The sequence below is a fragment of the Phaenicophaeus curvirostris genome, chromosome 18 (genome assembly GCF_032191515.1).
Source record: "Phaenicophaeus curvirostris isolate KB17595 chromosome 18, BPBGC_Pcur_1.0, whole genome shotgun sequence".
NCBI lineage: Eukaryota > Metazoa > Chordata > Aves > Cuculiformes > Cuculidae > Phaenicophaeus > Phaenicophaeus curvirostris.
The window spans coordinates 4,565,322-4,578,265 of NC_091409.1; the positions used below are offsets into that span (position 1 = coordinate 4,565,322).

A 12,944-nucleotide genomic window follows, 5' to 3' on the forward strand; every position below is an offset into this window, starting at 1 on the left:
CCACAACCAGTTCTTCCCTCATAGCTTGGCTTCTGTAGCTCTCAGCGCCTTTTAGATAAGGCGTAAGTTTTATTAGCTCCACATTATGTACAGAGAAGCCAGTGCAAACAAACCAACAGCAGGGTACGAACTGAGCTTAGCTGTGTGCGGTTGACCTTTTTTGATCACCTAATGATCCAAATCCAGCAGTAAGCACAGTTGTGGCAGTGCAGCCCAGGTAAGGGTGCTGCCTGCCAGATGAATTCATATGCTGCAAGCCCTGTTTTTGCCAGGTCATAAAGCTGCGGGGTGGGGGGGGTGGGGGAGAAGGTAACAAACTACTTTTTGTCCACACTAATTGTGACAAAAGCTGTTTGTCTAAACATATGGGCTCATTGTGCTATGGATAACTTTGAGTGGGCAGTCCTGCCTTCTTCCCCTTGGGCCACCTATCTTTAAAACAGTTTTTCTTACTAAGTGAAAATATGTATTGCCTGCTGAATGTGACATCATTTTGATAGCATTGCTGACATAGCCCAGGTTAGTTGACGCTGGTGTCAGCTCATCTGGTAAGCATCCACAGGTATCTCCTCTAAACTTATCTGGTAGCCAGGTTTATCTCAACTTGAATACTTTCTTCTCAATAATCTTCTCTGCTAGTGCAAAAAGCCAGTTCCTCTCAAACAAACCAAATTAATAAAGTAAGTAAATATCCCAGAATGGCTCCCTGCACAGGCATATTTGTTGCTAGGGGGTGCTGTGATGGCATTAAAATAAACAAAAAAAAAACCCCAGTAATCAAATGGTCTTAGCTTAAGCCCATCACCAGGGCTGTGGTATCTAGGACCCGTTCTGAAGGCAATGGAAACAGCAGGCAGCCTGATAACAGGCACTGCAGGGCAGGCTGGTAGTAGCTGTGCCCAGTGCCAGGCTGCTCCTAATCTCCACGGTGCCAGAAGTCCCTCAACGCCAACCCTTCCACCCCCATCTCCTCTTTCTCCGCTGATGCTCCTACTGCTAATCTGCGTCAGCACATGTTCAGCAGCTCTGCCTGGACACTGCGCTCAGGCAGTTAACAGCCTTGAGGTTTCTAAGGGCTCAGCAGTGACAGGCCTGCAAACAAAACCTATGGAGAAACAGGCTTTTCATATACTGAGTTTGGTGTAAAGACAGACTTGGGGTTCACAGAAATGCAGTTTGGGGAAGAGAGGGGAAAGAGGCACAAACCCATCTCCACAAAGCACCTCAGGTGCTTCGTGTCATGTGCCATAGTTTTTAAGACTCTGTTAGGAACTGCTTCTTCAAAGGAGACGTGTGATTCCAAGGAGCTATTTTTAGCATGAGAAAAAAACAGTCTTAAGTGACTGCATATTTTTTTCACTTCCCTTTCTTTTCCCGTTCTCTTTGCTTGTGAGTATAGTTACTGCTGAAATTATTTTTGCCACATTTTTTGAACAGTGGATCAGCACCTTCAGCTTCTTTGTAAGTTGTGGCTATTGTAGATTAAAGCATTGCTCATTTTAAGTAGTATAGAGTATCAGAAGCTCTCTGACATGTGTCAATGCGTCTCTCATTTGGAATGCAGACATTGAGTATACAACTCAACTCCACTATTTGTTTTCTCCACCTGTGCTTAGAAAAAAGTATGAAATGTCCATGAATAAAAAGGTATTTGCTTTTAAACTAGATGTCCAAATAACCTTTCCAGAATTTTGTCTTGAGAAATTGTAGAAGTTAACCACTGCCATTGTAGAAAATGTCTACAGTGTGGCAATGGACCTTAACTGTTACGTTGTCTTGCAGACTAAACTATTTAGAGAACACTTAATTTTTTTGAAAATTATAAAACTGATTGTGTTTTAAGGAAAAAAAAAATCTACCTGAACTTAAAGTCTTGCTTTTATTGCTCCCTACTGAGGACAGCTCATGGCTTGGTGGAGTATGACAGAATATTTGCTGGCTACTTTTATTGCAATGCACTTCTGTCACTAAACGTTGTCTGAGGAGCAGTTGTCTGTTCCTCTATTGGCTGATGGAAGAAGTGGAAGTTATCGCTGGTGGGGAAGTCTGGAATAAGCTGATTTTTCTTTTGGAACTATGTGGAAGCTCAGAGATTCCTTATCTGTAGCAACCCATAGAGCAGTAAAGTAGTTGCCTTCAATGAGTCAAGTTCTTCCACTGTCATCCTTCTATACCAAATAATTTAAGGTGCTTTCCTAATTTCATTTCCTTTTCCTATCCTTAAAAGGAACACTTGCAAAGTACTGACAGTCGCGTGACATGTAAAAAAAACTACTGTAAGCTTCCAGAGGACAGGGGTTCTGGGTTTCCATTGCTTAGTGATATTAGTCCTGTTTATCAGCAGGCAACAAGGCTGTGTCATGTTTTGCTCAGCCTTGTACTGTTTCCTTTAATGCAGCGACGCATTTTGTATAGTGAACATTATACTTAGCCTCAGTGGAACTGGATTTTCACCTCTAACATTTTCCTGGCAAGATCTGAACTACTGCATCTCAGATATAAGAAAATCAGAAATACAAGAAATACTGTATTTTTTAATGGCAGGAAAGGAAGAGAGAGTGAGCATCTGTGCATGCTAGGCACAAGTCAATTCAGATTTCAGATTGGCTGAAATGGATGGATTCCTATTAAATGTTTAAGGAATATGTATCACTGAGAGTGCAGTGTTATATTTATGTTTTACAAAGTGTTTTTTTGTTATTGATTCTGTCCCACTTCCTTCATGCACTTAGACACTGAGAATGATCCGTCGCTTAGACACTGAGAATGATGTTTATTAGTGAACAGCAAGTTTGCCTGGCAATATGTTGGATGTTGTGAGTAAAGGAGGCTGCTGCTCATAAGTTATTATTGTTTTTATTATGGATGTTGTTCTGTATGACTCATATGATGTTAAAATTTAAAGTATGTGGCAGAAGTACATGTACCTAAATTAAGATCACTTATGTTTGGTTATAATCTCTAAATATTTGTATTTATTTGTATACATTTAAAGTATTTTATAATCATGAAACACAAATACAATGTGCACAGCTATTCATGAATCAGACTGCTGGCTGAATAGAGAACTGGAATCGACGGTAAGGGGGTGCATGTGACAATTTTCTTTCCTGAGCCACTCAGTGATGTACCTGTGCTCTTGTACCCCATATCAGGTGGTGAGTAGGCACTTTGCCTCCTTGGGAAATGCTTTGCTGAGCAGCCTGAGGAGCTGACTACTCCCCTCCCTACCCAAGTGTCAGTCCCAGCAGTATAAAAGGGCCCCCTGGGGTGGACTGTGCTGGGTGTAGCTGATAAAGCAGCAGGAAGAGGGCTTGTTCTGGGGACTGCAACTAGAAAACCTGGGTAAGGGTGTAGCTACCACCGAGTCTAAGCTATACAAAAATGCGTGAAATTGTGCATCTTCAGATTGGCCAGTGCGGGAACCAAATTGGAGCTAAGGTAAGGCCTTTTTTCAGTATTGGTCATTAGTAGTGCTGCTGGGGCAGCAGGTCAAATGTTGTTAACAGATGGGGACTTTTGCGTGGAACAATTTATTAACTCAATGGTCGGATGCGTGGCTTGTTAGCAATGAATATGAGTATTGTGATGTGAAAGTCATAAGGTGGTCTTGCTCTTCATGCAAAGGGTAATGTTAAGACTATCAAAGAATAAAACTTAAGCAAGTACTACGGCTCAATGATTATAAGTGCTCTAGCGCATTCCTGCTGAGACTCACATTTTCAGGGACTCACTCTGATCGAGTCTGCAAAATACTGGGGCAAGCGAAGGCACCAATAATTCCAGGGCTGCAAAGTTGTGATGGCAGTGCTTTAGTTCAGCCACACGCTCGTAACTCTGCCACACTGTGATCATTGCTATGGGACTTCTTCAACAGTGACCTGTGCTGTCAGTGACTGGTTAGATTTTCTGAGTGGCACAAGGTGCAGCTGAGGATTCCTGCCTTCCTGTGACAGGTAGTCATGTCATGTGGAGTATTTTTGTGTAGTTCAGTGCTGCCATGATGTTACTTAGAGAGAAGTTGCTCGTTGGTGCCTTTGTGTGCTAAGAGATAAAAAAAACCCCTGAATACCATTGCTTTTTTGCTATGATATCTTTCTTTTTAAAATTATTTTTAATTTATTAGTAAGAAGTTGACAGGAAGTATCTGGGTTAATTTGGAGGTCTTTGAAGAGACGTGAAAGCTGAAGGATCATTCTGTTGTGTTCTTGATCCAATTCTTGCTCCCACAAATATCACCTTGATGCCTTTCATTGGAACATGAACTTGTGGATGGCCAGGGAATGTTGTGTTAAACCCAGATGGTTTGAATGCAGCCAGTGTAGTAGCTGAAAGGTTTAGGTTTAGTTGGTTTTGTTTTGGTTTTTTTTAATGTTGGCTTTGATCTGGAAACTGCTTATGTCTCATAAGACCTGTAGAAAAGCACGTGCTCATGTGCACGCACACACACACAAAACCACCATGCACACGTTGGCAATGGTGTATTTATACACTCAAAATGAGACTGGGTGCTAAACCAGAAGACCTTTAAAATTAGAATAGCCTGGTCATTACAGTGGGTGGGTGTGCCTACAAGAACGCTGCTGTGGCTGCTGCCTAGATAAGAGACCCAGTACAAGACATCCATATGAGTGTCAAGATAGGACGTTTAGAGCCAACATCTGTTTGTGGAAACCATTGCTTACATACAAATTTGTCAGAGGCAGCTTTGCCGTGCCACAGTCCTGCTTGTTCAGAGCTGATGCTGAACACATTGCACTGAAAGGAGATAAATCTTTGTAAGTGTATTGAACCTCTTTCCTCTTTCAGTTCTGGGAGGTGATAAGTGATGAACATGGGATTGACATCGCTGGAAACTACCATGGGGATGCATCACTGCAGCTTGAGCGAATTAATGTGTACTTCAATGAGGCTTACTGTAAGTGCTCAGCACTGCTAGGGTGTTGGCAGAGCAATATGCAGAGCCAACATGAAAGTTAAAATAAGTAATTTAGAAAAAATATATCCCTAAATCACTGTAGGTGGGTTGGAATTTTCAGAGTAAATTAAGAGCCTGTCTCTTTGTCTTCTAACAGTAATTGCTGTTCACATTAATTTTCTTTTGTTCTAGCCCATAAATTTGTGCCCCGCTCTATCTTGGTGGACCTGGAACCTGGTACAATGGACAGTGTACGGTCTAGCAAAATAGGCCCACTCTTTCGACCTGACAATTTTATTCATGGTATGTACCGCATGCTGTCTGCACACTAACTGTCTCAAATTGCTTTTTAACTCTCACCTCCATAGCCTTTAAAACTTCTCATTAACTTTGTGTCTGTTCTTTCTGTAATTCTGTTTACAGGTAATTCAGGTGCTGGGAACAACTGGGCTAAAGGCCATTACACAGAAGGCGCGGAACTGATTGAAAACGTCATGGATGTGGTCAGGAATGAGTGTGAGAGCTGTGACTGCCTTCAGGGGTTCCAGCTCATCCATTCACTTGGTGGTGGTACAGGCTCAGGTATGGGCACGCTCCTCATCAATAAAATCAGAGAAGAATATCCCGACAGGATTATGAACACTTTCAGTGTTGTGCCTTCTCCTAAAGTATCCGACACAGTTGTAGAGCCATATAATGCCATCCTCTCCATCCATCAGCTAATAGAGAATACAGATGAAACCTTTTGCATTGACAATGAGGCTCTCTATGATATATGTTTTAGAACTTTGAAGCTCACCAATCCCACCTATGGTGACCTCAATCATTTAGTGTCCCTAACAATGAGTGGTGTCACAACCTCACTCCGTTTTCCTGGTCAACTGAATGCAGATCTGAGGAAGCTGGCTGTTAACATGGTGCCCTTTCCTCGCCTGCATTTCTTTATGCCCGGCTTCGCTCCGCTGACAGCTCGAGGTAGCCAGCAGTACAGAGCCCTTTCAGTGCCAGAGCTTACTCAACAAATGTTTGATGCACGCAACATGATGGCAGCCTGTGACCCTCGCCGTGGCCGGTACTTGACCGTGGCGTGCATCTTCAGAGGCCGAATGTCTACCAGAGAGGTGGATGAACAGTTGCTGGCTGTTCAGACCAAGAATAGTTCCTACTTTGTGGAGTGGATCCCTAATAATGTGAAAGTGGCTGTGTGTGACATACCACCACGAGGACTGAAGATGGCAGCTACCTTCATCGGCAATAACACAGCCATTCAGGAACTCTTCATCAGGGTTTCGGAACAGTTCTCGGCTATGTTCAGAAGAAAAGCATTTCTCCATTGGTACACTGGGGAAGGTATGGATGAGATGGAGTTTTCTGAAGCAGAAGGCAACACCAATGACCTTGTGTCTGAGTACCAGCAGTACCAGGATGCCACTGCGGACGTTGAGGAATATGAAGAGGTAGAAGTGGAAGCCAGCCCAGAAGAGGAAGCAGCATAAAACCAATGGCAGTACCAAAATATTCTCCAAATGAACCTGTTGATGCTTACCAAAGAAAAAGCACTAGCCGTCATCCACAGAACTGAAAATAACACTTCAAGATTTTTTTTTTCCTGCATCTGGCCAAAATTCATCCAATATTAAAGTACAATGCTTTTGAGATTAACGGCAGCTATGCTTTACTCTCCTAAACAACTGCTGACACTCAATCGCTCTCTAAAAAAGAGCCACTATGAAGACAAGTTGTCTCATAACAGCCTGTCTTGTAAATGTATTCACTTTTATAGTAATACTGCCAGACACTGAATGTAACATACAGCCTGTGTGTGTATATGTCAGGATTATAAGCAACAGAAAAATATGCTATTAACTCATCAAATTTATTTATTTTCAGGTAAACAGTCTGTGTTTTATTTGTGAACTTGTCACTGTTTTAGGAACACGTGCACGTCTGTAAGGCCTATAAAGGCAGCATCAGTTTTTTGACACAGTCCATCTAAGACAAGTTCAGGTCCTTAAAACTGCAGGGGAAGGGAAACAATGTGGGGCAAAATACGCACATTCTTTTTTTTAAAGTACTTTACTAGTTCTATCACATTGCTGGCTTGTATTATTGCACAGCTTGTTTTTGTGACTGTGTGGTTAGCTTCCATTTCAAACTACAGACAGAGTTATATTGGCATGCAAAGTTATGAGCACTGTGTAAAAGTAGTTTTCCCCATGTACTAACTATTGTATATTTTCTTCCTTTTGTTCAGTACAAAATGGATGGAATGGTTTGCAGCTAGTTAGACAATCGCTAAATCAAAAACATATCTTGACTTCAGGAAAAGAAGTTCCTTGTCATTCCCAGCTATCTACTTAGGATTGTATTTTTGATATTCTTTAAAATAAAAAGTATATACCGTTCTATAAAATACTTCAGTACTTGAAACATTTGATAGACAAATATCATGATTTATAAGGACTAACTTTAAAATACATGGAAAAAGTGAGGTTGTTTCATTATACTCTTAGAAGACAGTTTATTGTACTCTGAAGAAACTAAGGCCTCATGTTTGAGTGAACAGCAGACATGCCCAGGTGAACACAAACCTGAAGCCGAGACTGTACAGTGATCCCTCCTGTGCAGTGGGACGAGGTCATGCTTGCTTTGAATATAAAGCAGCACATCCACAGTGAAGTATCCTGCTTCTTAGGTTTAATCAAAGCTAAGCCTCAAAGTGATTTTCACTGGGTCAGTTCTGTTCTAAGCACACATGGAAGATGAACACCACGATGACAGAGAATTTTAAAGCCAGCAGCACATGACTCCCAGCAGACAGAACTATCAATCAGAAGGATTTTCCATTATGAAAATTATACACCTGTAGTCTCAGTTGACATCGGTTTTAGTGAAGAAAACTTTTTTCCAAAGTCATCAATAATCACTGAAACAAAGTAGGCAGAAACCAATTAAATCTCTCCCTTTGATGCACCTGAAATATCAGTATGAAACCCAACAAGAGACTTGCCTTAAAGATAAGATATATGTTGCTACCAAAAAGTAGACTGTGATCGAAGCAGTTTCCTATTTTCACACAAGTGAAAGGTATCTCTGCAAAACAGGGTACTTTGCTTCAAGAGGTACAACACTTTCTACACATTCATTTGTTTAACAGAAGTTACATTTATTACCATGCTGATTTACGTACACAGGCAAGTTTTAAAGTTAATGTAATGACATTGTACTGCAGGGTCTTGAGCTTGCCTCCAGCTCTGCTATTTGATGTTAAGATCAGTTCCTACAAGAGATTTAAGATACAAGTTACTTGAGTCAACAATCTGTACAAAGCAAGCTTCAAACAAAAAGTAGTAACAGTTAATCTCAGATCAGGAATAGAAGCTGTTCTACTTAGAAGAGACTTCAGTTGCTCGTGATGTATGCAATGTGACAAATGAAGGCATGAGTAGGATCTCTCTTTCACAGATAAGTGTGTTGATTAGGGGAAAGAGTGATTCAGAGAGGCTCTCTCTTAGCTCAGTAAAGGAAGAGACAAGAAACCTCTGAACACCACTACAGAAATGTGTCTGTTTTGCATACGTCCATAACAACTTCGACCAACCCCAGACCATTCAGAGTAGGGCCCAAGAAAGAACATCTCGTTTATGTGGTTTCCTATTCCCATGTCACCAGGATGCAGACACATCCGCAGCCAGCAATCCACTCCAGCTGCACACATGAATATCAGCACTGACAGAGTCATAGATTCATTTGGTTGGAAAAGATCTTTGAGGTCATCAAGTCCAACCGTACCTGTCCACCACTAAACCATATCCTTGAGCAACTTGCCTACAAATCTTTCAAATATCGACAGGGATGATGACTCAAACACCCCCCTGGGCAGATGCTTCCAGTGCCCAAGAACCCTATCAGTGAAGAAATATTTCCTGATATCTAATATGAACTTCCCCTGGTGCAACTTGAGGCCATTTCTTGTCATCCTAATAGCCACAGAATCATTTGATGTTCTGTGTGCAGAACGCAATAAGCTAAGCAGCTACAGGCCAGCATTCTTGTGACTTATGGTGGGGAAACCAGCGCTCCTGGTGCGACAGCAACAACAGTGCAGCCCAGACCCTCCGCTCACTCACCTTTTACTCCTTCTTGGGTTTCACCGTTTTCACCGTGGCCATGGCGGCCCTTTCTGCCTCTGCCTTGTACTGAGGCTTCAACGCCGCTCTCACAACCTGCGCACAGATCTGTGAGTACCGGATGTAACTGCAGATGGGAGGAAAGTGGGAAGAGAACATGGGTGAGAACCAAACCTGCTCCAAAGATCATAGAATTGTTAGGCTGGAAAAGATTTTTGAGATCAGCAAGCCCAACTGTACCTGTCCACTACTAAACCATATATATCCCTAAGCACTTCATCTGCCCATCTACTAAATCCCTGGTTTAGTAGCAGACAAGGACAGTTGAACTTGATGATCTCAAAGATGTTTTCCAAACTCCCGTACGAGGACAGGCTGAGAGACTTGGGGCTGTTCAGCATGGACAAGAGAAGGCCCTGAGAAGACCTTCTAGCGACCTTCCAGTACCTGAAGGGGCTACAGGAAAGCTGGGGAGAGGCTGTTTACAAAGGCTTGTGGTGATAGGACGAGAGGCAATGGGTATAAACTGGAGAGGGGCAGATTTGCACTAGACATAAGGAAGAATTTCTTCACTGTGAGAGTGGTGAGGCACTGGCACAGGTTGCCCATCCCTAGAGATGTTCGAGGCCAGGTTGGATGGGCCCTGGGCAGCCTGACCCAGTGGGAGGTGTCTCTGCCAATGGCAGGGGCTGGATCTAGATGGGCTTTAAGGTCCATTCCAACCCAAGCTACCCTATGATTCTCTAAACTTGAGACCGTTCCCTCTTGTCCCATCACCGGTCACTTGGGAGAAGAGACCAACACCCGCCTCGCTACAACCTCCCTTCAGGTGTTGTAGAGGTCTCCCCTCAGCCTCCTCTTCTCCAGGCTAAACAACCCCCCGGTCCCTCAGCCGCTCCCCCGCGTCCTCCCAGCCCCTTCCCCAGCTCGCCGCCCCCCCTAGGGCCCCGCGGTCCCTCCCCGCGCGGCGGTACCTGAGCCCGGCCTGCCGCCAGTAGGCCACCATGGCTGCGGCTCCGCGCGGGGCAAGGTCAGCGCGCGCCGGAACCGGAACCGCCGGGCGCCGCGACCCGGCCGGTCAGCAAGCGGGGCGGCCCCTCCGCCAATGGGCCAATCAGGGGCCTGAGTGCTCGCGAGTCCCGCCCCCGGCACCGGAAGTGGCGGGAAACGAGTGCTGGGGAATCACGGAGTGGTTCGGGTTCCACCCCGTGTCCTGGGCAGGGACACCTCCCACTGCACCGGGCTGCCCAGGGCCCATCCGACCTGCCCTTGAACCCCTCCAGGGGTGGGGCAGCCCCAGCTTCCCTTGGCAACCTGTTCCAGGGCCTCACCGCTCTCACAGTGAAGAAATTCCTCCTTATGGCTAGTCTAAATCTGCCCCTCTCCAGTTCATACCCATTCCCCCTCATCCTATCACTACAAACCTTTGTGAACAGCCTCTCCCCAGCTTTTTTGTAGCCCTTTCAGATACTGGAAGGTCTCTATAAGGTCTCCTCGGAGCCTTCTCCAGGTTGAGCCACCCCAACTCTCTCAGCTGTCCTCATTTGGAAGGCGCTCCAGCCCTCTGATTATCTTTATAGCCTCCTCTGGATCTGTTCCAACAGCTCCATGTCCAAGCATGTTAAAAGCATGGGGTTTTTTTTTTTCCCAGCTAAATCAGTTGTTACCCCTCTCTGCCAGCAATTCTTAGCTTTTTCTAGATAAGATATAAAGAGGGATATGGCTTACAAGTATCTGAGGCCAATGATTTGTATAAACAGGCTGTCTTTAATTCATAGAACGCTTTGGGTTGGAAGATACTGTGAAGGTCATCCAGTCCAACTGCTCTGCAGTGAGCAGGGACTTCTTCAACAAGATCAGGTTGCTCAGTGCCCCATCCAACCTGACCTTGAATGTTTCCAGGGATGGGGCCTCTGCCACCTCTCTGGGCTGTATGTGCCAGCGTTTCACCACCCTCAGTTTAAAAAAAGTCTTTCTAATATCTAGTCTAAATGCCTCTTATAGTTTAAAACCTCTTTTATTCTAAAACCATTATCCTTGTCCTATTGCTACAGGCCCCGCCAAAAAGTTTCCCCCATCTATTTTAAAAGCCCTCTTTAAGTATTGAAAAGCCACGAAGGAGTTTTAGGATTCAGTGTTTTAATCTGTGTGTGACCCAGCTGTGCCATATTCAGAGTTTGATCCCATCAGAAGGGATGCCTTGGCATGGGATTCTTGTGGATGCAGGACCGTTGATGGAGATACCTGAAATGATTCAGTCATTCACTCTAAACAAAGTCATATAAGACAACATAGCAAACTATAAGCTATCATCATCTGTTGACACTTGATGGAAAAGTAGACAATTTTCCATATATAATAAATAAAAGGTTATGGGAAGACTTGAACCATGTTTGACAAGGAATCAATTTGGTCCTAACCTAATGTTCGTTTAAATAATTAGGACTAAGAACTTAAGGAGATTATGGATTGGGTTTTTTATTAAATCCTTGCACTTAAGTATGAATACTTCTTCCCTCTATTCCTTCTGTCCAGAGCCAAACCACATCGCAAAATACATAAGAATCCTCTGGAAGCTGTAGAGGTCTCGGGGAAATGCTGGTGACTTTGTTCCTCTTTACCCATTTTAGTATCCCTGAAGTCTCATGGTAGTTTCATGCAGTGATGTTTTAACTTATGGTACATTTTTAAAGCACAGAGTAGTTTTCAGCTTCATTAGAGATCTCACTTAGTCCAGAGCTGCTGTAATTAGCAATCCACACATGATAACGTCAGTATAGATCCATCAGAACAAAATGAGTGATATTTCCCCAGGTGGTATGGCAGGGTCTGTGTCCAGGGTAGCATTCAACAGTAGGAGAAGAATGCGTTTTAGTGTAATTAGCACATCAGCCAGGAAGTAAGACCAGGGAATTTCCTGTCCTTAATTTGCTTACTCCGTCCCTCTACTGAGATTGCTGAATACGACTCTAGTAGTGCCAGCTGTGATGACATTTTTGAAAGTGAACACTTCAGGACACTGCATTCCTCCATCTGGACCAGTAATTTATGGTTATTATTTCTTTTTAGTAACTGCTAAACAACATTGCTCCTATTATATTTGATGTTAATTTCTAAAAATCCATCTGTTATAATCTTTCCTACTTAATTTTAAAGAAAGCACTAGTATAAATGAGGCAGAAACCAGTTCTTATTTCATGCATTTATTTCCTTATTTATTTCTTTGTGCAAGCCATTTTCATCCTACTTTTGAGACAGATATGGCATATTGGAGCAAAGCTTTCCAACTTGTAAAAATTAAATCAATTAAAAAATATTTGCCATGGTAGCAGTTTTAACAGACAGGGTGCAGTGATATGATATTGAAATAAAACACTAGTTTTCTTAAACTCGTCTAAAACAATAATAATGAAAAGATACGAGAAAGCACCGAAGATTTAAGGAAGCTCCTCTCTGCTACATATGCAACACTATTAACTGCACTACTTACATATGTTGATAAAGGGCTGTCATATGCAAATGCTATTTTACTGGTAACATCTGATGATTTGATCAGTAAATAATTACCAATAAGGTTATTTTAAGCCTCATGGGCAGCCCAGGCCACAAATATGGCTTAGCAGAAAAAAAGTGATGCTAGCAGAGTTGGACATGTTTCTTCTGGCTTCGTGCCCCTCTTTTCCCACCCACATCTTCTCTGATTCCTCTCCCTACACCCTGTCTCTTACCTGCTGGTTTTTTCCCTCAATTTTCTTTTCCCACCACATCTTCTCTCTCTGTACCTCCATGTGCAATGCCTCTGCCTGCAATTCTGACCAATACACTCAAGATTTAAATCTGTAAGGGAAATGTAAAACTTGGATGCAATTATTTGTACATCTAGCTCTGTTTACTCT

General features: G+C 43.2%; 1 protein-coding gene across 1 annotated transcript; it reads left to right on the forward strand.

Annotated features, from left to right (window-relative positions):
• The first annotated feature begins 2,503 nt into the window (after positions 1 to 2,503).
• On the forward strand, positions 2,504 to 7,409 carry TUBB1 (tubulin beta 1 class VI). Its single transcript, XM_069871871.1, has 4 exons — positions 2,504 to 3,441; positions 4,810 to 4,918; positions 5,111 to 5,221; positions 5,342 to 7,409. The coding sequence occupies exons 1-4, from the start codon at positions 3,385 to 3,387 to the stop codon at positions 6,412 to 6,414; spliced, it is 1,350 nt and encodes a 449-aa protein (XP_069727972.1). The 5' UTR covers positions 2,504 to 3,384; the 3' UTR covers positions 6,415 to 7,409.
• Positions 7,410 to 12,944: the final 5,535 nt, after the last annotated feature.

Bases quoted from the DNA above. Each gene is read 5' to 3' on its own strand.
- TUBB1 (XM_069871871.1), top strand. From the start codon at position 3,385: ATGCGTGAAATTGTGCATCTTCAGATTGGCCAGTGCGGGAACCAAATT. The intron at 3,442-4,809 runs GTAAGGCCTTTT...TTCCTCTTTCAG, and splicing joins GGAACCAAATTGGAGCTAAG to TTCTGGGAGGTGATAAGTGA. The intron at 4,919-5,110 runs GTAAGTGCTCAG...CTTTTGTTCTAG, and splicing joins GTACTTCAATGAGGCTTACT to CCCATAAATTTGTGCCCCGC.